At 40.9% G+C, this 27269-nt stretch overlaps 2 protein-coding genes across 2 annotated transcripts; both read right to left on the bottom strand.

Moving 5' to 3' along the window:
- Window positions 1-717: 717 nt before the first annotated feature.
- LOC138964882 (uncharacterized) lies at window positions 718-22749 on the bottom strand. Its single transcript, XM_070336945.1, has 7 exons — window positions 22643-22749; window positions 20386-20493; window positions 19708-19803; window positions 17619-17663; window positions 7979-8062; window positions 2933-2984; window positions 718-1803 (listed from the first exon to the last, which is right to left on the bottom strand). Exons 2-6 carry the CDS (start codon window positions 20464-20466, stop codon window positions 2973-2975), a joined length of 318 nt encoding a protein of 105 aa, XP_070193046.1. The 5' UTR covers window positions 20467-20493; window positions 22643-22749; the 3' UTR covers window positions 718-1803; window positions 2933-2972.
- On the bottom strand, window positions 8649-17603 carry LOC138964881 (uncharacterized). The gene is made up of 2 exons (XM_070336944.1): window positions 16940-17603; window positions 8649-15494 (listed from the first exon to the last, which is right to left on the bottom strand). The coding sequence occupies exon 2, from the start codon at window positions 13076-13078 to the stop codon at window positions 11912-11914; it is 1167 nt and encodes a 388-aa protein (XP_070193045.1). The 5' UTR covers window positions 13079-15494; window positions 16940-17603; the 3' UTR covers window positions 8649-11911.
- Window positions 22750-27269: the final 4520 nt, after the last annotated feature.

Raw genomic sequence — 27269 nt, 5'->3', positions numbered from 1 at the left:
AATTAAGCACTTTTTTCACTGAAACACATACACGTCCTCACAGAACAGCACCGCAATACGAAATGGCGAGACAGGTCTGCCTGGTTGCTAACAACACAAACTAGATCGGGTTGTTATCAACACACTGGTGGGCGGAAGTGACGTAACTGTTGCCATTGGAGGAATATAGAAGACAGGCTTGCTGTTTGTTTTTACCAGATCAATACGGTAGTTATGGCTTGCCGACGAAGGGCAGATTGGATCGAAACACACGCTGGCTGCAACTAGTTAATATTTCAATGGAAACTAAATTTAGCGTTGCACAGAGAGAAAGGGAGAATGTACGTTCTGGGTTACTGATTCCGACAGACCCGGCATTGGTTCAAAACAACCTTACTTTACTGTATTTTTTTTGTATGGATTTATGCAGTATTTTTCTGATTTTGTCGCATGTTTCATTTTAGTAAAAGTTTAGTCCAGAAGCCTATTTTGCGTTAATATTTAGGGTCTGTCGGAATCGGTGAGCCAGAACGTACATTCCCCCTTTCTCTAAAGTCGACGACGCGAAGCGCCTAGCCCCGCTAGGGGGGTTCGGAGGCATGCCATGTTTGCATAATTAAATTTACCCACACACACAAATCAAGTCTTTCTCAACAGCATGACAAATTTTTTTTTACATTGAACACAACATGAATAATACGGACAGCTGTCATTCAAAGCAAAAAAACAAAACAGATCTTTTAAAATCTAATGAAATGGATTTATTGAACACTGTTACAATGAAAAACATTCAAATGATGTGATGGACACGTATGATAAATGGTTTCGTGTTTTATCTCAAAATGAGTCAAAATCAACTGGCTAGAGGATAAAACAAAATGTTAAAAACAAGATTATCTGGGAAGATTCGGGAGGACCACATCGTAAGTGTAAGGTACACAAAAAAGTTGTTTAAGTATAATGATCACCATACTCATCCATGTTTGCAATTGGACATGCATTTGAACATCAGTGGTATGATAATTATAACTTATTCAGATCATTTGAGAGTGACGAAGATCGCAACCAACCAGAAAAGTCGAGAAAAATGTCGAACTAACGATACATACTTTCACAAGAACACAGCTAGAGTTAGGTGGTGCATGATCCAAACAGCCAATACAAAATCAGCTTTAACAATTCTTTTGTTCAAATCTCAGTTTTTACATGATACGTGGAAGTTAAAATGAAATCTGAAAAAAAAAGGCAGGACAGATCTTTCTGGCCTTCGTCACTCAAGATAGCACAACTTCAATTTGTGGCCCTCGTTCTGTTTTCTTTTTCTTTTTTTTGGCGAAAGATCAATGTACAACTAATTCATCAGATAACTTTAAAAATTTAGTATTTAAAGCATTGTGCGATAAAAAAAAGTCTCTTTAAACGGTCATCATTTTAAAAGCAAGACACAACAAAACCAGAAACAAAGTAAGTTTCCCAAGTAGGACTAAACTTCGGGGCAATATCAAGAAACTAAACCGCTTAAAGCAACGGAACACAAAAACAGAAAAGCCAACGTCGCACCAAAGTCAAATATTCCTACGTTAAATATCTCCACACACACAGTACAACCATTTCTACGTTGTCATCTGCACCTTCATTTAAAAACTGTTGCACAAGTATTCAGTCACCCTGGTGTGAAATGCTAGAGGACTGGAGCTATGGGGCGAATGCAAACATGTGAAAAGTGTGGAAAGGTAGGCGCGAATGACTGGCTGAGTAGCATGTGTTATGGCTGCCCTTGAAAGAACCGATGCTGGGACCACAAGGCGGTGGCGTTTTCAGCACCTGCACAAACACAACGCGGAAAACCTGTCATATCGCCCTGTCTAGCTCTATATCAAAGCCAAAATAGTTCTATAATATCACTTCTCCCTCTCTATCTCAAATCCAAAATATATCTGTCATGTCACTTTTCTTCGTCTAGCTCTATCTTAAAAGCAAAAATACATGTAATGTCTCTTCTCACCATCTAGTTCTATCTCAAAGCCAAAATATATCTGTAATATCACTTCTCTCTGTCGAGCTCTATCTCAACGCAAACATATTTCTGCAATGTCATTTCTCTGTATCTATCAGGCATGGGAATTGAAAATTGTAAAAAAGGCTGAAAATTTATAACTGAAGACGCGAAGCGTCAAGTCGACGGCGCGAAGCGTCAAGTCGACGGCGCGAAGCGTCAAGTCGACGGCGCGAAGCGCCTAGCCTTACTAGGGGGGTCCGGGGGGCATGCCCCCCCAGAAAAAATGTCTCCAAAGAACCCAGATGGTGCAATCTGGTGTCATCTGAGCTCCAAGTTTGCCATTAAATTCTGTTTTTAGAATCAGAGTTTTTAGTACCAATTTTTGCTTTTTTGAAGCAAAAAAAATATATACATGTATTATATGGTTTAAATTTGTTAAAAAATTGATCTGTTGAGACAAACAGGAAAATGTAACTTGTAACACAATCTGTGCAATCTGGTTTACTTTCAAACATAAACGTTCAAGTAACTGAGGCGGGCGGTAGCAGTGCGTGAACAAAGTACGGAAAGTTTTCGCGGGCTTTTGCGCAAAGGCAAAAGTAACAGGTGCTTTTTTTGTGCGCCTCCCCCCTTTATTTTTTCGGCAGAACAAAAAAAAAAATTGACAATTCCCATGCCTGATCTATCTCGGTGCTGTAAATCACTCATGTCATTTTTCTCTCTTAGTCTCTATCCATCTCCATCTTCAAGCAGAAAATGAGTCACATCACTCTAAATACCAGATAAATCTGTAGTATCATTTTTCTCAATATCTAGTTTTAACACAAAGCGGAAAATTGGTAATGTCATATCTTTCTAGCTTCATTACAATCTGAATAGCTCTATTTCCGCATGCATAAGGCCAGAACTGAACCTGAAACACCTGGAAATACACTAAAAATCTAAAATACATACCATCCACCTTGAGGTATATCTGGATTCAATGCTGCCTTGCTCACTTCTTGCCCTGCACATAGGAACATTCATAGCATAAGTATAAAAAAAAAAATTTTTAAATCTTCCTTCAAATCATGGACAAAAACATGGCATCTTTCAGAAAAAATAAATACATCTTGCTTTCCTATATTAAGGCAACTAACACAAAATGATGACCTATACCTGTTTCTTGTTGTCATCTGGTGACACTGACTGAACTGATTTCTTCTGCCAAAATTCTAGTCTAGTTTTACTAGGTATGATACAATGGTGTTGGAAAAACTCCAAGTGTCACATTGAACAATTCATTTTTGTAGCAGTTTTCCGGAAATAACTCTTGTCGGGATTTTCAAGCAATGTGGAAGACTTCAACTCCAGAAAAAGAGTCAAACAATATTATCTGGCCAACCAGTTAAAACCAACAATCACAGCAACTCACTGACTGATGTGTATGTCAATGTCAACTAACTGACTGATGTGTATGTCAATGTCAACTAACTGACTGATGAGTATGTCAATGTCAACTAACTGACTGATGTGTATGTCAATGTCAACTAACTGACTGATGTGTATGTCAATGTCAACTAACTGACTGATGAGTATGTCAATGTCAACTAACTGACTGATGTGTATGTCAATGTCAACTAACTGACTGATGTGTATGTCAATGTCAACTAACTGACTGATGTGTATGTCAATGTCAACTAACTGACTGATGTGTATGTCAATGTCAACTAACTGACTGATGTGTATGTCAATGTTAACTAACTGACTGATGTGTATGTCAATGTCAACAAACTGACTGATGTGTATGTCAATGTCAACTGACTGACTCATGAGTATGTCAATGTCAACTAACTGAATGATGAGTATGTCAATGTCAACTAACTGACTGATGTGTATGTCAATGTCAACTAACTGACTGATGAGTATGTCAATGTCAACTAACTGACTGCTGAGTATGTCAATGTCAACTAACTGACTGATGAGTATGTCAATGTCAACTAACTGACTGATGAGTATGTCAATGTCAACTAACTGACTGATGAGTATGTCAATGTCACGCATTGTCCTCTCCATATGACCCCTTTTCTCTCAAAACTATACACATCGGAATTTACGATTTGTTGCGGCAATGATCACTTGCCCTATAGTGATCAACGACGAGTTTTGCCCGAGGTCGCTTGAGTTTAGCTTCAGCCTGAGGTCATAAAAATTTGGGAAACACGCGTGCTCAGCGATCACAGCAGGCAATCACCAGTGAATCGTGGCTCCGATGTGCAGATTTTCAAAAGAAAAAAGCATCATATCTAGCGGACACTGCATAACATAACTGCCGTTTTCCTGCGTGATTGTAAGGCCTAAAAAAAAAATAGGTGTGGTTACGGTAACCCGACCTACCCTATTTTTAGGGGCCGATCCTATAACTTTTTATTACATTTGTCAACAAAAAAAAACAAACAAAAAAACGAGTGCAAAAAACGCAATGAAAGCGAAAGCGCCCGAGTCGCACACTTATTTCCCTGTCAAGTAGGTTTAATTTGTACACATTAGAAAAAAAAGTAAAAAAAAAAAAAAAGTGATTGCCTACCTACCTACCCTATTTTTTTTGGCTATGTTACCGTAACCACACCTATTTTTTTTTTGGGCCTAACCTTGCTGAACTTTCTGTGGAGTTCGTTCAGAGGCTCGCATCAATCACGCAGGAAAACGGCAGTCACGTTGGTTTTCTAGATTCTTTATTGATTGTTCATGTCTTCCATTCTCTAGTTCCGTTGGTAATGTCAATAATCACGTTATCACGCATGCGCAGTAAGCTTATGACAAAAGGATTGCTGTACGCTCCTGATTGGTGCGTATTCTACATTACAAAAGCGATACATCCATCCCGCAGCAAAACTCGTCTGCTACAGATAAAATACAAAAAGTTCACAGTTAGCCGGTTGCCTGGTTTGGTCCGCAAACCAGTCCAACAGGAAAATACCTAAAATACTTTACTGCCATCGGCTTAAACTATAAAACTACACACAATAGTAATTTAACTTGTTTCCCTGACTATTACACTGAGTGAGTGTATGTGTGTGTGTGTGTGTGTGTGTGTGTGAAACTATAAAATAGTTAATCTACAATAACAATGTTACATTTAACATACACAATAATTACAGACAAAATAATCACTCTGTCACATACACATCTGAGTCAGTTATTCGCTGCGGTTGCTGGTTCTAACTGGTTGACCACACATTATTGTTTTACTCAGACCTGCCTACCCCTGAAATGTACCATGTGTAGTTTTGGGTGTGAAAATAAGGCAAATGTGTAGTTTGGCAGGTGAATGTGTAGTATTTCAATTTGATCAACCCAAACCGCAAAACAGAACAGTTGCTTATACCGTACTAAAACAAACACTCAACACTCCAAACAAAACTATTACAATGTGAACAATACTCCCCACAAAAATACAAGCCAAGCATTAAGTTTATTTGTTAAGAAAAAAATTATTAACTAGTTTGGAACATTTGCATGGGTGAAACTGATCAGAATTAAAAATAAGGAAAATGAGGCCGGGGTCCAGGGGCCACCCACGCCCTGGTGGGGTGCAGGGGCAACGCCCTCTTAGGGGGCCCAGGGGGGCGAAGCCCCCCGGAAGAAAACGAAAAATCAGGCTTTTTAAGGGTAAAAGTAGGCCTTTCCTGGTATCTCAAACACACAAATTTGCACAGTAAACAATGACAACAAATGCCAAGCTGTAGTCCAATAATTCGCGCGCTCAGGGAAACAAAGATTCAGCGATGTCCGGTCACTGTGTTAGAGAAAATACAGATCGGATCGCCGGCGAAAAAAAAAAAATTGTTGTTTTTTTTACAGATTTTCAAAATAAGGAATTCTTTATTTGACCAGTTTCACCCATGCATTTGTTAAAAAAAAAAAGAGCTATGTTGAGGGGTATGCAGTTCATATACAGTGGGACCCCCTATTCAAGACCTGTGACAATCTGAGAACATCAACTTGAGTCACAAAAAGTAGGGACTGGGAGTATGTGTATCAACATGAAGGCAAATTTATATAAACAGAACAGGTTTGCGTCGGCAATAATAATAATATGGCAGGTCATTGCCTCTGCTCTGGTTACCGATCTCTCAAAAGTGAGCTTGTCTTGGTCTTCTTTCCCTGGCACGGGTTTCTTCACAAAACAGTCCAATTTTTCCTCTGCTTTGGTCGGGATTTCTCGAATGAGAAGTGCTTTTCTTGTGGCGGTTACACGGTCGTAAAGCCTACTGTGCCTCTCTGAAAAAGCCGTGTTGCACACAGTGCAGTGGGCAAAATGCTTCCCTTTTCTCCACGAAACTAGGCATGGATGCTCCTCATAGTACTTTGGCAGAAAAGCCTTGCTGGGAGTTTGACCAAGCTTCTTTTTTTTTGCTCCGTGGCGGTTGATCGCCAAAGTCTTCTGAATCCGTGTTCGTCGCTGTAGCCATTTTTTTCCCTCCAGAAAGAATGAGCTAGGAAGTGACCGCGTTCAGAAAAGTATGTGCTGAAACGCCCGCGATAGTTGTAATAACAGCAGCAAGACCAACTGACTACGCTACTCTCGCGGGCGCCGGGCATGTTTTGCACGCAGTACACAACCGGTTAGTACAAATTATGGATCGGAACTCGCTCGCGTTTTTGCGTATTCAAAATGTCAAAATGTGTAGTCGAAACGAAACGTTTGCGTAGTATAAGACAAACATGCGTAGTTGCGTAGTTTGGGGACCAAAATCGTAGTTTACTACGCTCAATGTGTAGTGTAAACAGGTCTGTTTACTCGTCAAAGTGGGGTGCAAGTCTTCCACAAGGCTTGGTAACAATCACTGAATTACTTCAACATCGTCTATTTTCCTCTCCAATTAGAACAAAAAAGGGCTCTGGCAAGTTGAGAGTTATCTACCAGGCAGCTGTTACTTTTGAACTGTTGTCGCTCTCGTTTCTCATTCACATGGGTGGGAGCCCAAAATTGTTCCAAGACTGAACTTTTTTTAAGGCCGGGGTCCAGGGGCCGCCAAGGCCCCGGCGGGGTCCAGGGGCAGCGCCCTGGTGGGGGGTCCAGGGGGGCGAAGGCCCCCGGCCGAAAACGAATTTTATGAATTTAAAAGGGTTTCTCTGGCCTCTCCTGAGTTTAATTCTGATAAATAAGAACCTTGTTGGAGATACAAAAAGTAACAAAAACTAAAAATTTTAGGGACCTGGCAAGCATTAGAAACAACAAAAAGTGCACTATCAGTCCATTTGGCATAACACCGAACCGAAACGAAACAAACCCGCAAAAAAAAAAAAAAAAAAAAAAAAAAATTGTCAAAATTTCTCTGAGACGGAAATCCGTCTGAGACGGAGGAACTCCCACCCATGCATTCATTTAGTACAGTGGAACACCCCTTTGAAGACCCTAGTTTTCCAGTTGTTCTGTTAATGTCAGTCTTTCGGATGAGACGAAAAATCGAGGTCCCTTCGTGTACACTACATTGGGGTGTGCACGTTAAAGATCCCACGATTGACAAAAGGGTCTTTCCTGGCAAAATTGTATAGGCATAGATAAAAAATGTCCACCAAAATACCCGCGTGACTTGGAATAATAGGCCGTGAAAAGTAGGATATGCGCCAAAATGGCTGCGATCTGCTGGCCGATGTGAATGCGTGATGAATTGTGTAAAAAAATTCCATCTCACACGGCATAAATAAATCCCTGCGCCTCGAATATGTGCGCGATATAAATTGCATTATAAAAAAAAATTTTTAAAAATCCCTGCGCTTAGAACTGTACCCACGGAATACGCGCGATATAAGCCTCTGATTGATTGATTGAAATTTGTCTCTATTTTAAGACTCGCAGGCTATCTTTTCTTCAATTTTGGGACGTATTAATAGAGGGGTTCCACTACATCCACAAGTTACCAGTTGGCAGTTAAGATCCCAGGTGGGTTCAAGGCTAAAAATGTTGATTCAAACCACCCTCACCCATTGCATAAATGTCCTGCTTAACTCTACCTTCTTTCCTCCCTTCTTGGGCCGTCCCAGCTTTTTGGGTGAACCGCTTCCAGACTCTCTGTCAGTCTTGCGTTTCTCCTTTTCCTGAAAACAACACATAACCATTGTAAGAAATGGTTATACAATACTACAGGAGGCCAATTCATAAAGGGGGAAAATTTTGAGGTGGCATTAGCGGCCATCATTTTCACGTTACCAAGTTACACGTCTTTAGCTATCAAGATTGTTACCTCGCTTCTTGCTCTGTACCCATGCGCACATACACCCTTATCAAAGGAAATCACAGCCACTCAACGCTTCCCTACATGTGTAAAATCAGGCCGCCTTCAGAAAATTACATTAACGGTCGTCTTCATACAGACACCATTAGTCATTATACTGCATTTTTTGCTCTTTTGGGGAAAAAAAGAAGAACTCAACTCTATCCGTGCAATACAGCTGCTATTCAAAGTATGGCCGTTTAAGGGGAGACAGGGTAGGCGGGCACTTTTTTTTTTTATTTTGGAAACAGCTTGCTGCTTGTTTGATTTTTGCAAGCAGAATAACCTAATTAAGGGAAACCATTTTAAATTTTGAGTGAAAAGCAATTTTTGGGGGTTTTATTCACCAAAATGTGAAAAAAACGTTATAAAATTACATAATTATGACGAGCTTACCTGAGTAAGTGAAGTCTAATTGTGGTTTTATCGACCACAATGTAGAGAGGAAAGGGATTACGTGAGATAGAACGCGGGAATACGTCACTGTTTAACGACGTGTAAATGGTGCAGAAAAAAGAGAAAGAGAGAGGAAAGGGATAGGGAGGGAAAACGGTTATCAGTATAACTCTGAAGACAACTTAGGGCGAGGCACGTAATCCCTTTCCTCTCTACATTGTGGTCGATAAAACCACAATTAGACTTCACTTACTCAGGTAAGCTCGTCATAATTATGTAATTTTATCTCCCACAATTCCGAGAGGAATGGGTCACGTGAGACTTTAAAGTCTGCAACATTTACACCCTAGCACTGTCGATGAATTGAAATACATATAAACCTACCCCAATTCTTCATGACAGAACAGCCTGTCCAAAACTCCTCCCACTGTCCACTGGTTTCTTGTAAAAAGTTGTGAAGGTGTTAGCCCGACGCCAACCAACAGTCTTCAGAATGGTTGCCAGAGGAATTTTACTTGCAGCTTTACTAGATGCAGCGGAACGAGTTGAATGCGGCGTAAATATTGTCATGTCAATACCCGCTTTTTGTAATCCAATCTTTGTCCATCGACGGATAGTATCTCTCGACACCGCTTTGTGAGGGGCTGTCCAACTGATAAAGAGTCTCGTTTCCGTTCCTCTAAATGCACGAGTTCTTTTGACATATTGTTTCAAATAATGTACAACACAAATTGCCAAATCAGACGGAAAAGCACAAAATACCACTTCATTCTGATGTTTGTTTGGGCCAGAAGTTTTGAGCAAATCCCCAAACCTACATCGTACATCTTCCTTTGTCCAACTCATGTTACGCAAGTCCATCAACCAAATCGCCTGTCCCCTTTGACTAGAGACCAACAAGCACAACAGCACAGTTTTAAGCGTCAATTGCGCCAGCGATAAAAATTTTGCCGGTGACCATTCTTTTAAAAAATTTAGCACTAGATTAGCGTCCCAGGTCACACAAGTACGGGGCAAAGCTGGCCGTCTGTTGAAAGCTCCTTTCAAAAACTTCTTCACCAGTGGATGACAACCCACTGAACAATTATCCTGAAGGGACAATGCGGAAACAGCGCTTCGTGCCATGTTCAAACTGCTGTATCCTTTGCCTTCTTGGAACAGTTTCGTTAAAAACCTTATCAACTCATGTGGAGAGGCACAAAAGGGATCTCTATCCCGTTCAAGGCAATGCTGAAGCCAGCGTTTGAAATATGACTCGTAGTTACGCTTCGTACCCTCTCTCCAGGCTGACATGATAATGTCTGTTGCTTCATCCTGAATTCCCTGTTTCTGGAGGGCTGTCCGGACAAGGAACATGCTACTAGTTTCATCTTCTTCAGTAGTGGATGGTGCTCCCCTGTCAGTGGATGACTGAGTAAGTTTTCTTTTCGGGGCAACATGACCGGCCGTTCTACTAGTAGACGCAACAGTTTCGTGAACCACACTTGCGTTGTCCATAATGGCACCACCAGCACACACTCCGCCTCTAAGACTTCTATCCTTTGGAGCACTCTTGGAATGAGACTGAAAGGCGGAAAACAAAACGCCTTGAACAATGACCAGTCTAAGGAAAATGCATCAATGGCAAATGCATCTGGGTCAGGTTTCCATGAAACATACTTTCTTAACTGTGCGTTAACACGAGAAGCAAATAAGTCTACATCACAGAGACCAAACCGATTGATGACTTCTGCAAACACTTGTGTGTCCAAATGCCATTCAATGTTGTGTCTATCTACACGGGATTCTGCATCTGCCTCTATATTTAGGCAACCCGGTAAGTGTGTTGCTGTTACACAATTACTATGTGATAAGCACCACAACCAAATGTCTCTGGCAATGTCGTTGCACAAAACTTTTGTGCTGCCCATGTTATTAATACAAGCAACAGTGGTGCTATTGTCTGTAAGTAACTGAGTGTAAGAGTGACATAATCCCCTGCAAAGGGATTTCAAGGCAAAATAAGCTGCTTTAAGTTCCAAACAGTTAATATGTTCAAAAGCTTCTTCCTTGGTCCACATTCCACCTGTGGTGCTACCCTGACACTCCGCCCCCCACCCTATTTTCGAAGCATCTGATTTTACTATTACAGTAGGTATGCCTCTGCTAACAGGGGAAGGATATTGCTTTACATTATCAATCCACCAGAGAAGGTCTGAACGAACTTGTTCTGAAACCACAAGTTCTGCATCAAAGTCACCTTTCCTAACAGCAAGGGCTTCATTTTTTGCGATCTCTAATCGTTTAAAAAAGAGAGGTGCAATCCAAACACCCGGTTGGGCAGCCACTAAATATCCGATAACTTCAGCCAACTGCCTAATTGTACATTTCTTTCTTCCAGCCAAATCAGCGCACTTAGTACGAATTTTATCAACTGTCCGGGGGGTCAGAGAAACTAACATGTTCTGAGAATCAAGCTGAAACCCTAAAAACTCAATGCATTGCGTAGGTGTAAATACCGACTTCACAGGATGCACAGTAAAGCCCAAACGATCCAACAAAGCACATGTATCTAACACTGCTGCCTGGCATTCTTCAAAAGTGTCTCCTTGCAAAAGGGTATCATCAATGTATATCAGAAGGGTATGGCCAGATAAACGTAAGTGGGCCAATACAGGCTTTAGTAGTTTCGTGAAAATGCGGGGAGAATCACGATATCCCTGTGGAAGAGCCAGGAACTCAAAAGTTTTGCCATGAAACTGAAATCTGAAATATTTTCTGAACTTGTGAGCGATGCGTATGGAGAAATATGCATCTTTTAGATCAACTGAGGCAAAAAAGCAATCTTTTTTCATTAATGACACTGCGTTTTTTAATGTATCCATCTTGAAGTGAATCTTTTCAATTGTCTGATTCAAATTTTTTAGGTTTAAAATCACCCTTTGACTACCATCTTTTTTCTGACGCAAGAAAATACTGGATAAAAGTTGATCTGGCCGTTGAACCACCTCTTGAACAATCTGTTTCTCCACTAACTTCGCTACCTCATTAACCACTAGCTCATCCTCGGAAGAAGAAAATCTAATTTCTTTCCTGTCTGGAATGTGTTCACCAGTGATCATAAATTCAATTTCAATTCCTGCGACTTGCTGAAGGATCCATCTATCAGAGGTTAACTGTCTCCAACTATTCAAATGATCAGCAACTTTTCCACTATGAAAGTTCTCAGGAGTATTCACAAAATTTGAACTGACCTGTTCCCTAAAAATAGAAACCGCTGGCGCACAAATATCAGATTCTAATCCCGTTTTGTTTTCTTGGAGGGAATCCCGCTCTGTTGGGAGTGGAACTTGGGAGAGAATTTGTGTCCTGTCTGTCGGTTGGAGACACCTCTTCTCTGCTGGTACTGTTGTCTCTGCTGAAACTGTTGTCGAGGTCGCCCTTGGTAGAACTGACGACCTCTGGTGGCGTTTTTTGAAAGGGGCTGTGACAGTGTGGATGATAATTTCCTGTTCTTCACTGCATCGTCGACCCTTTTCGCTAGATCCTCCCCAAACAAAAACTCGTTAGACGTCAGTTTGAAATTTAGCTGCGCATTGCATAAGGCCCTGCAGTCTTGGCTAAGTGTCGGCCTGAGTGCTTCGCGCCGCACTTGTGACAGGTCCTTGTGTGAAGCCATAAGAAGTCGAGCCGCATCGGCCAGTTTGCTAAAGCTGTCACGCTCACTCAACTTCCGACTTGCTGGTTTTTCTTTGAGGTCGGACATAAGCTGAGCGATAATTTTCAGTGTACAACCTACTTGTTCCTGAACAAAGGACAGGTTCGAGTCTCTTTTCTTTGCGAACTTGTCTAACAGTTTGCCATCTAATTCACGATTGAGAGTCGGCGTTCGAAGCGACGTGACATTTTTGGGCCGCGGATAGTTCTGAAGAGTGTCTCGCACACGTGCCCGATCTGATGGAAGAAGAAGTCCTTCCTCAAAACGATCTGCCAGAGATGGATGAATCCCCTCGCCAACTGTATCCACTACTATGCCTGCGTCAAAATCATTGTCCGAAGCAACATCCGTGTCTTCAGCCGAATCAAACTCATTTTCGAACTGCTCATGAGCAAATCTAACCGAAGCACCGTCTTCTCCATCCGCTTGCGACTCTTGCGCCGAACTGCTTTCGGTTCCATGCGACTCGGTTCCACGCGATGTTGAAGCAACAGGCGTCGCATTAAGTTTACCAACTTTCTCCAAATCAGATAGTCTGCCAGACAAGGCAGTCATTGTCTCCAAAATTTTGTCTATTTTCAGAGTAACTTCACAATCACGTGGGCCAGACGAGCTCTTCTCTATTGAAAGAGACTTATCAACTCCCGTCTTTTCTGACGGTATCACTTCAGAAGGTTGTGCTTTCGCCGGTTTCTTGCCGGTTTTCTTCCCGCCAGCAGCACATTCACCACCTCCCGAGTCCGCCATATTCCGAACAAAACCCACACGAAAAAGTTATATTGATTCCTGCGGACGAGCAAGCGCACCCGTTACAGTATGAAAACAATTTAAAATCCACTGCAAAGATTTTCAAATCTTCAATGGATTAGTGCCCAGCCTTAGCACAGCGGACCTTCTGTGGCCCATAGTTCGCCTCAGGCGATAGTAATTGCTGTAATCGAGACAGCTGCTGAAAAAACAAAGAGGCTGCTTCAGCAAATCGTGACTGACTATGTCAGCAAATCGTGACTGACTGTGTCAGCAAACGTGTACTTCATTTCCGTAGCCAAAATAATATGTCATCCTACCAAAACAAGTCACAATGCCGACTGACCTTAGGTCACACGTGCAAAAACAAGTAACGATCCCAACTGACCCAAATATAGTAGGTCACACCTGCAAAAACAATGAACGCGCCGACTGACGCCTAACATTTCCATGTGTAATTAGCTTCGACGAATAAAATTCATACGCGAAACAACAAGTTCCCGGTTCAAAAAACCAACAAACACCGAAAACTCCAAACTGTTTCCTTACCTTGCAAGTTGACACAATGATAAACAATCAAAATAGTCAATACACCTCAACTAACCTACAACTAAAACTTGTACAGAGAAAGGTTAGAGGAAAATGAAAGCAAAGCAAGAGAGACAGTGCACCAACACACGTCTTCACAGGACGGAAACCATTCGTTCAGTGACGTATTCCCGCGTTCTATCTCACGTGACCCATTCCTCTCGGAATTGTGGGAGATAAAATGTGCTTTTTTAAAAATGTTGCAGTTTGTGAACCAGTGCATGTTTTGATCCAATTTTTCTTCTTTGCAGCAATATGTGTGTGTTTAATAATTCTGTGCATCGAAAAGCATTTCTAAGCAATATATTATTTTAATTTAGCATTTTCAGTTACCGGTTCAGTTCTGATAAGAAAAATACATGAGATCCTAACTGTCAGACTCATAAAAACCCAACCAATGCACTGAACTCTTATTCCATGCACAGAACTGATGCTGTACAACTCATAAACAACATATACAAAAACTGAACAAATCCATCAAGCCTTTCAAAAGTTGCAACATTTTAATTGTAGCGTTTTGTCTGAAAATTACATTCAGAGAAAACAGCATTTTAAAGATTTGAACCAGTACATACAAAAACAAGTAGCACAGTGCACCCTGAATTCATATGTTTTTATCAGAATGACCACTTTACTATGATGGGGAAATGATTTGACGATCAAATTATCCGGACTTTTTTTTAAAAATCATTTGAAAACTCATCTATGTTAGTGCAGATATGAATCAAAACGAAACTGTCGGACTCATAAAAACACAAGGAATCCACTGTATTCTTATTCCATGCACAGAAATGGTGCTTCACAAATCATAAACAACATATACAAAATTGGAACAAATCCATCTAGCCATTCAAAAGTTACAACATTTTAATTACCACATTTTGTCTCAAATTACATGTAGAGAAAACAGCATGTAAAAGAGTCTCACTAGTACCCCGGTAAACTAGTACCACAGTAGAGCTTGAATTAATGGGGTGGTTTTTTTTAACCAGAATAACACTTTAACTATGAAGGGGAAATGATTTGATAATCAAATTATCAGATTTTTTTAATTTAAAAAAAAATCATATGAAAACATTAAAAAAGTCAATTATCTGTGTTTGTGCTGATATGAAAATATTGATCAGAACCAAACTGTCAGACTCATAAAAACCCAACGGATGCACTGATTTCTTATTCCATTGCATAGAAATGATGCTTCACAAATCATCAACAGCATTACATAATTATATATACACAAATGGAACAAAGCTATCAAGCCATTCAAAAGTTGCAACATTTTAATTACAGTATTTCTGTGCTCAATCCTAACACTGCAGCAAATTTCTGTAAAGCTGAATGTCCCTTTCCATGTACCAACATGGTCATACGCGGATTATTTTAAATGCAACTTTACCACCCGAAGCGTTGCAAACACCGGGAGAAGAGTAAACAACTGCAGACTTGAATGGACACTCATATGCACTCCAGATGCAGGGCCTGTGCAAATCCTTGGGCTGATGCATCACCTTCTTTCATAATCAGACTGCTATCAGACAAGCATTCAGTACAGGATATAGACCTTTCAGCAATAGATTGAGCTGATCAATGTTGACAAAAGCCCAACACATGTCAGCGGAGTGACGTTGCACAGTACCAGTATCCATATCTGCTTGTGATGGGTAAGAAGATGGCAAAGTATCTGTATCTTCTTATGGTTGGTCAGAAGATGGCAAAGCTGATGTTTCTGCTGTGGAAGAGGGTAGTTCCGGTTTAGCAAACTTTTCCATCAGGTCAATCTTTCTCCTCGCTGCCACCACAGGAGGACTGGTTCTCCCCTTGCTCCAACCTAATAAATACACAAACACTGATTTAATATTTGATACAACTGTCCATGTTTTTTGTTTGTAATAAGCTGCAAATTTTAAGACTCAATATAAACGTCAACAAGTGCTTGTACTTTATTTTGCAAATGACCATGTTACATGGGGTGTACCTCAACTTTTTGGCTAGGCCGGTAAATCAGAAATCCCAATCAGCCCCCAACCACTGAACCAGGCGGGTTTTCTTACAACCACCTCAGCGGCTCGTACCCACATATGTCGGTTGACGAACACACACACACACACACACAAAAGACATTCATTAATTTAACAGTGACTCATACTCATTACATGTGGATTTGCACTACTTATTAATACCCAAACACACACAACTTAATGACAAAAAAGTGTATGTTTTAATATATATAATGATAAATAATTGAAAATAAAAGCAGCCACGAAAAAGCAAAAGAAATCAAAGTATTCTCACCCTGTCACACACTAAACCTCACAGAAGGTTATCTCATATATATATACATACCAGCCCCTATCACAAAATTTACATGTCAAGTTTACAATGGGATTTGAGTAACCACACAATCACATACAATGATACACACAGGAACTAATACTGAAACTAGCTGAATTATTTTCTTTCTTTCTTCCTTTCTTTTCATATTTTTCTTTTAAAATTAATTCATTTCATCACACTTGCTATGTATTTGCTTGTTTCTTGTCTGTTTTGTGTGTGTGTGTGTGTGTGTGTGTGTGTGTGTGTGTGTGTGTGTGTGTGTGTGTGTGTGTGTGTGTGTGTGTGTATACATTTTCAGATTTCCTAAACCTAGCACTGTTTGCAGGTGATCTTTATGCTTTTGATTCATGAGTTGCATCCCCAGTCCTTTAGTTTAACTCTTTTTTTTTCTTTGGTGAAGTAAATTGGATCTATTTTTTTATTCCTTAGTTAATGGAAAAGATTTGACAACAATATTGCTGTCAATGATAGGTTGGTCAGCCATGCTGGTGTAAACCAATCCTTTAGAATTAGAGAACGCTCTCTAGTAGGGTACTTATTTTCCTACGGTCAATGACCAGAAACAGAAACTGTGTCAGTCGTACATCGCTCAGATGCTGCTTCTCAGTTTAACCACAGACAAAGAATAATGATGACATGTTACACCATAGTAAGCTCTCAAGGACTGGCCAGCGAAGAACAATAAAATAGGGGTTGTGAAGACGATATCACAGAGATGATCGAGGGAGGGAGGGGCGGGGGGGGGGGCGGGGGAGGGGGTTGCGGCGGCGGCATGGTCAGTAAATTGGATCAAGAAACCCGCAAAATACTTCAGACACAAACTGTTTATCATTTACCTGCAAACCCTAACACATTCTTACAACAACAACAACATAACAATGTGCAATAAATCACGTTGTCAAACAAACAAGATCGAAAAGAGAAAGAAGCAAAACCCACCTCGTCGAGTCAAGAATCTTAGAATGTCGTCTGCTTCAATTCGATCATGTTGGTTCATTTCGGAGTGTTGTTACTTCCTTCTACTGTTCGCTGCTGCTGGTTCATCTTTCTCTGATATTTCTTGCCACTATGCCGAACATTTCCAATGTTAGGGTTGTTCCCCGCAGCTCAAAACTTTGAAAAATGCTGCTGAATCGGTGAAAAAGTCATGGATTTGTTGACACCGGGGGACTGATAAGTTGTCTACTGCGCTTGCGCCAAATGCCTTTGACCTACATATATTTGCATATATTAATTCCGGGGTTTCGGTTGGAACGGATTCTCTCTCTTTGTGCCTATGTCAACGGAAATTCCCCAACGGTGATGACGTCATCTTGAAGAACGGAAATTTCCACACAGTTTGAACAGCGAAGGGTCATGTCATGTGCGCAGATTTACCAGCACGGAGTATCCAAAGTAGACCATTTTTTTGATTTTTTTGATAAAACACAGACAAAAACAACAAAACATCGGTTTGAAAATGGTTTTATTTACATGAATACATGTCTAAAATGACAAAAGCAGATTATTGAATGCATTCCAGGATGTTCAAAGGTGTGAAAAATGCAACAACCCCAAAAAGGTGTATGAGACCAAAAATAACTCATTTTGCCTACCCGGTCTGCCCTTAAGTATTTACCTCAGCACTGAGTGGGGGGCGACCTCTGCCTCGGCCTGATGGAACCTGCAAAAATCAGACACAGTAAACTCAAAGTATACTTCAATAATTACATCTGAAAGTTTAGTGGTGCAATCAAATATCCTGCAAATAATTTGATAAATGAAGAAAATTAACAAAATAATCTGGCCATGAATGCAGTGTTGTTGCCAGCCTAAGAAGACAATAGGTCATTTGGACCTCCCTAAAAAAAAAACAATAGGTGTCCTGGCTTTAAAAAAACAATGTCCAAATTGTACGATCTATCTTTTTACGCAAAAATGACAATAAAGCCATTGAACAAGAAAAAGATAGATTTAACTCCAGACTGTTATTTTGCATTGCTTTGATGTCGCTTTCTAGTTTTAATTGTTCATAAACTTTGCGAGGAGAAAGAGCCTGACATTTCTGGCCAACCCTTTCCAATACAGTGCCCGGTGTGCGAATGTAGGGATCCTGCCTGATCTTCGCATTACCATGCCGTAGTATTATATTGATGAACTTTCCGCTGTTTGCGCTGTTTTTGGTAAATAGGTACACCGGCTGGATCAGGTATTTCCGTAAACGCAGCCTCGAGTGTCAATGACGACAAACACGGACTCGGCACCGATTGCATTTTCACTCGTAGCGAACATGAGCATTTCGATCGGGGTTTGTTTTCCGACTTTGCAACTCCCATTCCATTCATTGCAGACCTTGTCCGCCTTGTACAAATATGTATCGGTCAGTTGACCACCAAAACGTAACAAGAAGGGCAAGTCCCATACGACTCACATGCTTGACCTGCTTTACACATTTTTCCTACCAAAATACATGTGACCTTGACCCAAGGTCAAGGTCATCCAAGGTCATGCAACACAAAGCTGTTAATTCAAGACATAGGAAGTACAATGGTGCTTATTGGCTCTTTCTACCATGAGATATGGTCACTTTTAGTGGTTCACTACCTTATTTTGGTCACATTTCATAAGGGTCAAAGTGACCTTGACCTTGATCATATGTGACCAAATGTGTCTCATGATAAACGCATAACATGTGCCCCACATAATTTTTAAGTTTGAAACAGTTATCTTCCATAGTTCAGGGTCAAGGTCACTTCAAAATATGTATACAATCCAACTTTGAAGAGCTCCTGTGACCTTGACCTTGAAGCAAGGTAAACCAAACTGGTATCAAAAGATGGGGCTTACTTTGCCCTATATATCATATATAGGTGAGGTATTCAATCTCAAAAACTTCAGAGAAAATGGGAAAAATGGGAAAAATGGGAAAAATAGCTGTTTTTTAGACAACATTTATGGCCCCTGCGACCTTGACCTTGAAGCAAGGTCAAGATGCTATGTATGTTTTTTGTGGCCTGGTCATCATACACCATCTTGCCAAATTTGGTACTGATAGACTGAATAGTGTCCAAGAAATATTCAACGTTAAAGTTTTCCGGACGGCCGGCCGGCTGGCCGGACGGACGGACGGACGGACGGACGACTCGGGTGAGTACATAGACTCACTTTTGCTTCGCATGTGAGTCAAAAACTATCGGTCCAACGACCGGACAAGGCTAGGTCCAATGCGTCAAATCAGAAAGGAATGAGTCAGAGACCGAAGACCGAGGCCTGGCAACACTGTGAATGTAAAATTATTTCAAAGAAAGCACATCCACTCCAGGCTCATAAACACACAAAAATGCGACCAAGAAAACAAGTCAACATTTTCAAATTAAATAAAAAAAATCAGGCAAAACTTTTACCCTGCCTATCAGGAAACCCCCTTTTTGTTTTAGTTAATTTTAAGACCTCCACAAATTTCAGAAAATCAGGTCTTCAAAAAGAGGAAGCATTTATATGGAGGTACATTTTTGGACGTTATTAAAATCAAGGTCTTCAAAAACAAGGATGTCTCCACACATAAAACGTGGGGGGGGGGGGGGGGGGGGGGGGGGGGGGGGGGGGCGCATGGCATCTTACCTGACAACTAATGAAGAAGTCTATCAATCAACAAAAAACAGTATTTAACATTCAATGCAATTCCCCGCAATCCCATTGTTGGGTTAGTGTTACATTGAGAAGCTCACCTTCAGTGGCTTTGGTGTCTTGGTACCGGAGCCCTTGGGGCGGCCTCGCCCTTTCTTGGCCGGAGAGGGTCCCGGACTGTCCTCGGCCCCAGAATCCTACAAACATAAACGCCCTGTACCTTCTGTCAAAGACGAGTACATTTTTAACGCCATGTACCTTCTGTCAAAGACGAGTACATTTTTTAACTAAGCAGCAAAAGCATTAACTTTGATTATCATCATATTCTCGAGTTTTCATTCATAACCAGCTGGGGAACAAAAATCACTGTTCCCCATGGCCTTCGGTTTTCATCTTCATCAACCTCGGCCTTGGTCGATAAAGATGAAACCGAAGACGATATGCCCCCCTCGGACCAACAGAAAAGCTGGCCTGTCAACAAGCCATCAAACATCTTATTACGTCTGAGTTGGATGAGACTTAACATTTAGTGATTTACATATATCTTCAGGTTCAACATAAGCCAATATTCTTTTGATGGTGTTGTGCACCCTTGTTAGGTTTTTTCTTTCAATAAAAAAACAAAAGGAAAAATCATGAATCAAAAAATGGGTTTGATGGGATAGGTTACCTTTCTTTTCATACTGTAAATATGTCTGAATCTGTAAGGAAAGCTGCAACTTCAAAAACATGTTCTGTGTTTTCTTTTGTTGCACTTGTAGGGTAAATATCAAACTTACAGCAGCATCTTCTGAGCTTGCCTCAGCAGCAGGAGCAGGGGCAGGAGCAGCAGCAGGGGCACCACGTTTCCTAGGAGGCATCTTGAATCTGGTTTTGGTTTAGTTTTTCTGTAAAGAAAAAAAGGAATTCTAATCTAATGAATTAACTAAAAACATAAATGTGCAGTTACATAATTTTTTGACAAACAATTAGTTAGCGGTCCAATGATGAACTCATTAAGAAAGCAAAATTTAAACGCTGGACATTTATTTGTTGCACTTTGAAGTAAATAAATACATGTACTGATTCGATCTCTAGCAGTCTTGTGATTTTTTCAAACAAACAGTTGACAAGTTCTGGGCTAGATGAACTCGTGAAGCTACAAAAACATTTAAAGAAGTACATTTTTTGTAAACAGGGTCCCCACTGGTTTTTAGAAACAAAATTCCATGGCTTTTCCATGACTTTCCATGAGCCTCAATAACATTTTCCATGACTAGATCCACAGGTCGCCATTTCCGAACAAGCAAACTTTTTACGTCTTGTCACTGCCAGTTTTGACACTGGCTTGCTTTGCACCGAATTTGAGTCAGTTTCTACGCAGTGTCTCTTCGACAAGCAAGTCAAGCATTTGCTACGCAGTCAGATTATCGGTAATGTTTGCTGGTCCTGTCATTTCACTAAACCGGACCAGCCACTGTTTTTTATCCATCTGCACTTTCGTAAATTCCGTTTCGTAACCGTCACTGTGACTTGACGAACTGTCATTTTTTTTCACCGCGATACACAGTTCATTGCGGCGAAGATCTTCCTCGGTAATTCGTTCCAATTCCGCATACTTTTTGTTGTCAAGAAACAACTCGAAAGAAAGTTTCAAACTCATCATCCTCCATCTTGCTTGTCGAAGCGCTAAAGTACTTTATCGATGCAAAAACAAAAGCAGAAAACTTTGACGAAACCGACTCAAATGCAGCGCAGACGACACGACGAAATAACGGAAGGAAGTGAGCCTCGCTTTGGCTCAAGTGCCGTTAAAAATACCGTTATTCTCGTATGCAAGTACGAACAAGAAGTTGGTCATACGAACAAGCCTTGTGCTGGCGACGCAAATCGCTGCTGGCTGGCAAAGGGGGGGGGGGGAATGGCTGGGCGACAAAAATAACCGCTGGCGAGCAAAAGTTGTTTTTTTTTCTTTCTTATTTTTGTTAAATTCCATGACTTTCCATGACTTCAATTGAAATTCCATGACTTTCCAGGCCTGGAAAATTAAAAATCAAATTCCATGACTTTCCAGGTTTTCCATGACCTGTACGAACCCTGTGTAAATCTGAATGGTCATCAAAAGTTCTTGGACTTGGAGGGGAAAAATAGGGGTTTGGGGGAATTACGAATAGAAACATAGAATTTTTTTCTGGGCCCAATTCGATTCATTTGCCTCCTTGGTTTGTGATGATTTGTGAAAATCAAGATCTCCCAGCATTCTATGCCCATCATTGATAGTATTAAATATATTGAATAATTGATGTTTGGTCAATCATGCTCAATGTGATTTAAACCATAACAATTTAACATTAACATGACAAATGCATCTTTTTTCAATCACACAAAAAGTAAATTCCATTTAGGCTATGCGATCTCATGCAGTAGGCTAAAGTTTCTGAGAAACCTGAAATCAACATGCTAGAAGTTGTATAAAGTCGGGAAATTAACACATTGTGTGGAAAAAAAGGAATGCAAAAAATGCCAAACGATCCAAACTGACTAAACTAATCTGCATTCAAACACACGCTCCTCAAATAATGACAGAAACATTAGTTCTAAGCTACAACGGAGTAAACTACAAGGGAGGCTATTTCTCTTCTTTGGCAAATTACTGCAACGCCGATGAGCAAATGTCAAACTCAAAAATAAATTCGATTTATTCAGAATTTATTTTGTGTAAACAATTTCTAATCGACTGCCAGTGAAAAAAAATCCAGCCTCTCTTCGTGAGTTGCCAAAAATTTGCGCATCCCCATTTTCAACGTTGCCTCGCACAAAGGAACATACGCAAATTGTTTCCACAGCCGCGCTATCTGCTCAAAATGCCGCTTCGCCATTTTAGCTGGCAAAACGGACCCGACAGCTATCAAACTTTTAAAGCGCAAATCACAGGTTTCCAACTACAGATTTCAAAATAGTAGCACAGAAAGGACGCTTAGATAATCATTCAAATGCTCAAACTAAAATAGAGCTGTAACAAAAATTTTCATAGCTGTAAAAATAAAATCAACTTACCCGATTTGACTGAAGCCGACAAGGAGAAATGCCGCCAACAAAGACCCACGCTAAGTAGCCGGCGCAGACGCGCAATGCTTGCTCTCGAGCCTTCCGGTGCGCGCGGCGTTTACTTCCCTTTGCCCATAAACCACACCCCCTCTACATCATCATTATTATTTTGTAATTGTACTACATGTATAACTATATATCAGGGATATATCAATTCACCATGGAAATAAAACAAGGAAGCTCTTATTTTTAAAACTGAGTTTCATCTGGCTCACTGCATTATAGTGTATACTAGCTTTGTGTGTGTGTTTGTTAGGGAGGAAGGGGGTGGGTGGGGGATGTCTCAGTGAGGGGGCCCAGACTTTAGTGAAATGAGAGGGTCATGTGTCATTGTTCTGTCTGTAAGCTTTGAGTTTTGTTTATTATGTCTCAAGACGTGACGCTTCTCGTGATTTCTAGTTTGTTTGTTTGTTTGTTTGTTTATATGTTTGTTGTTGGTGGTTTTTTTGGTTCTTTTTTTTTACATTTAGTCAAGTTTTGATTTTCTTTTTAGATTTTCCAGTTCTCCCTTTTTTAGAATCACTATTTTTCATTAATTTATTCATTTTTCTTCTTTCTTTTTATTTTCTTCTCTTTTTCTTTCTCTTGGGTTCCTTTCTTTTTATTACAGGGTGACCCCCCAAAAATGCAACCCGCCTAAAACATGCTAGTAACATGGACGGAATTACTTCATATTTAGTGTACATCAGGGGCGGATTAGGGGGGGGGGGGTTACAGGGGTTCCGGGACCCCCCCCCCCCCCCCCCCCCCCCCCCCCCGGCTGTCAAAAAAAAATTAACACTAACTTTAAAAGAAATAATGAGTGGCTGCTGACACCAGTTGATCATGTTTGAAATCAAGGATAAGCCATAAATTGTTCATAAAATAGCTCAGGGCCGGACTAGGCGAAGAGGAGGGGGGGGGGGGGTTGCCAGTGGTGGCCCAGGGGGATGTCCCCCCTGGCGGCAGGGGCGGATCAGTTCATTTTATGACTGGGTTTTTTCAAAAGTATATTGTGAAGATATGGGTGTGAAAGCGCCGAGCCGACGGCGCGAAGCGCCTAGCTTGCTAGGGGGGTCCGGGGGCATGCCCCCCCGGAAAATTTTGAAAAAAAGGATGCAAAATGGTGCAATCTGGTGCATTCTGAGGATGATCATTATCAGTTTCAGGCAGCAGATTTTGTCACTGATTAATACCCCCAAAATTGAAACTCAATGTAAAATAAAGAAATGCATACCTCATTCAATATTTTTATTTGTTGGCTGGGGGGGGTCCGGAAACCCTAGAACCCACCCCACCCCCCTCGTTGTGGGGGTCAGGGGGCGAAGCCCCCTGAAGCTGACGGGTAGGTCATATTCTGAGATAAGAAAATGGTCGCTCCTTGCATAAAACGGCATAAAATAAGCAATAATAAAAAAATAATTAAATAAGTAAGGTACATGTTTAGGCTAGGGGGGGGGGTTGCGCAACCCCCATAACCCCCCCGGTAGTCCGGCCCTGTAGCTAAAACTCTTCAGCCCCCCAGACCCCCCAACGGGGCCTTGCCCGTGTACCCCACAAGGGATCTACCCCTGGACCCCAGATTGTAACCCCCCCCCCCCCCCCCCTCTGGCTTAACTGCTCCACCCCTGTACATACATTAACTTCAGCATGACCATATAACAAATTGGCAAATTTGTAGGACAAATGACTGATTTGACTTTTGTGCTGTTTCAAAAATAATTCCGAATCAGTTCTGGTATCGACTCAACACTGAGTAAGTGCAAGGTTTGAAATTGAGCGGTAGCTTTAAAGGCTTTTTGAAGGACCTAAGCAACCTTACACAATCAGTGATTTAAATACAGCAATTGTACAGGAAGGGTCAGGGCATTTCACATGGAGAAATGCGTTCATGCAGTCCGACAATAATTACTTTTTGCGCGCCATTGTTACACTGCAAGCGTAACTTTACAATGAAAGGGGTTCTTTTTCCAGACAATTAAGTTCAGCGAATATGTTCATGGTTGTGCATGAACTTCGGTTTGTCCATGAGCGTTCCACAAAGTTTCTGGTCTTTAGATGAAATGGTCCGACTTTTACCTTTTCCCCAATATGACTGAGTTCCAAGCCACCCCTCCAAAACTCAGTCAGTCGATGGCACGAACGCAATCCTGTCTATATATATATGGATTGCCCTGAACCTGAGCTGCTGTCTTCAGGTCACCGACGATCAGTGGGGGAATGCCGGGTGTTTTTGTACATGTATTTTCAGATAATCTCAGTAAAAGGTAAAACTCTGGAGGGTTTAAATCAGTCAGGTTAGCATGGCTACCGCCGCTCAGGCTATGTCAAAGCCTCGTACTGGTGTTGAAACAGTCGATCTCCGAATTCAGACAAGTTGTTCAGTTTTTGTTGAAAGTGCGCAAGAGTCAGATCATTTGATCTACAAACTTGCAGCTTTGTGGACTGATTATGCATAAGCTAAAATTAACGTACACGAAATATGGAGTAATTTGGTCAAAGGATGTACGAGTTATTAGCATTTTTGTGGGTTGCCTTTTTGTTGTTGATCACCCTGTTCATTTTCTTTGTTTGTTTTTCCTTTTTCTTTCGTTCACCGTTTCAGTCTTTCTTTCTATCTTCAAGTCTTTCTTACTTTCTCACGGGTTCTATTTCGAGACGGTTTGCCGGATTGGTTCCGATTGTTCGTTGTTTCCAATTTACACAGTTATCTCAGATTTGGTTGCTTCAGTGGTTGGTCTCGGCGGCCGGGATGATCGTCTGAGCGGTCTGTTTGTTTGTTTGTTTGTTTGTTCGCTCTTTCGTTCGAATGATCTACATGTTATAGTTTCTGGGCAAGTTTGCTCGCTCTTTCGTTTGTATGTCTATTGTTTCGTTGTAGAATTCGGTCTTTGCCGGAGAACAACTGACGAGTTAGGGTCATTAAAGGCATTGCTGACACTGAGCGTCACTGCAGATCAGGGTTAGTTGTCTTTTGCACGTTACATCTTGTTTCCTTTCAAGTCAGTATGAAGGGGTCGGACGAGGAAGAATTTGAAGTACAGTGGAATCTCCTTTCAGGACCTAAAAAACTGAATCTGAGAAAAAAGGAGCGAGTCTTAATATAGGGGTACATTTATCCGGCTTAGTTGGTTATGAACAGAACATCTGAAAAAGCAAAGTCTTAAAAAGGAGGGAGTCTTAAATCAGGGGGTCTTAAAACGGGGTTTCCGCTGTATTCGGTAGGTAGGTGAAGTCCTGGTAAGACTTGATCCCTAGGTAAGGAGAACCACTGTGGGTGCCTCTTTAGGGGTTTTTCTCCGTCTTTTTACATTTAGTCAAGTTTTGACTAAATGTTTTAACATAGAGGGGGGAATCGAGACGAGGGTCGTGGTGTATGTGTGTCTGTCTGTCTGTCTGTCTGTCTGTGTGTGTGTGTGTAGAGCGATTCAGACTAAACTACTGGGCCGATCTTTATGAAATTTGACATGAGAGTTCCTGGGTATGATATCCCCGGACGTTTTTTTCTTTTTTTCGATAAATACCTTTGATGACGTCATATCCGGCTTTTTGTAAAAGTTGAGGCGGCACTGACACACCCTCATTTTTCCATTAAATTGATTGAAATTTTGGCAAAGCAATCTTCGACGAAGGCCGGGGTTTGGTATTGCATTTCAGCTTGGTGGCTTAAAAACTAATGAGTGAGTTTGGTCATTAAAAATCGAAAACTTGTAATTAAAATTATTTTTTTATTAAACGATCCAAAAATAATTTCATCTTATTCTTCGTCATTTTCTGATTCCAAAAACATATACATATGTTATATTTGGATTAAAAACAAGCTCTGAAAATTAAAAATATAAAAATTATGATCAAAATTAAATTTCCAAAATCGTTTTAAAAACTATTTCATCTTATTCCTTGTCGGTTGCTGATTCCAAAAACATATAGATATGATATGTTTGGATTAAAAACACGCTCAGAAAGTTAAAACGAAGAGAGGTACAGTAAAGCGTGCTATGAAGCACAGCGCAATCGCTACCGCGCCAAACAGGCTCGTCACTTTCACTGCCTTTTGCACTAGCGGCGGACTACGTTCAGTTTCATTCTGTGAGTTCCACAGCTTGACTAAATGTAGTAATTTCGCCTTACGCGACTTGTTTTCTTTTTCTTTTTCTTTACATTTAGTCCAAAACAAATTTTGAAAGGGATTCTGGTAGACTGGAAATTGTGAGCGAGGCGAATGTGTATTTTATATGTGCGTGTCTGTGTTTGGGTGCGCGCATACAGCGATTGCTAGAAAACTACTCAACAGATCTTCATGAAACTAACAGGTAAATTCTTTAAGGCACAGTAAGCCTCCCGTAACCATCACAGATACTGTCACGCTTTTACACACAGTACAAACACCCTTTCATTTAAACACTCACCGCTTGAGAACATCCTAGGTGCCCTCCGTAAAGAACGAGCAATTTTCAAAGAATTCATTTTTGCGTGGATTATCTTACCCCTGAGCCACCGTGAACCCGTGTGATCCAGTTTCCCTTTTTCACAATGTAGTCGTCAGTTAGAAATTTGAATGCGACTCGATGTGAGCTTATCTGCAATAGCACATTAT

This window comes from Littorina saxatilis, linkage group LG4 (genome assembly GCF_037325665.1).
Source record: "Littorina saxatilis isolate snail1 linkage group LG4, US_GU_Lsax_2.0, whole genome shotgun sequence".
Lineage (NCBI taxonomy): Eukaryota > Metazoa > Mollusca > Gastropoda > Littorinimorpha > Littorinidae > Littorina > Littorina saxatilis.
Note: the sequence above shows the minus strand (reverse complement) of the source record. Positions and strands in the feature narration are given on the sequence as shown.

Coding starts and splice junctions, on each gene's coding strand:
- LOC138964882 (XM_070336945.1), bottom strand. CDS start 20,466: ATGCCTCCTAGGAAACGTGGTGCCCCTGCTGCTGCTCCTGCCCCTGCT. Junction 19,804..20,385: donor CAAGCTCAGAAGATGCTGCT/GTAAGTTTGATA, acceptor TTATGTTTGTAG/GATTCTGGGGCCGAGGACAG. Junction 17,664..19,707: donor AGACACCAAAGCCACTGAAG/GTGAGCTTCTCA, acceptor TGATTTTTGCAG/GTTCCATCAGGCCGAGGCAG.
- LOC138964881 (XM_070336944.1), bottom strand. CDS start 13,078: ATGGCGGACTCGGGAGGTGGTGAATGTGCTGCTGGCGGGAAGAAAACC.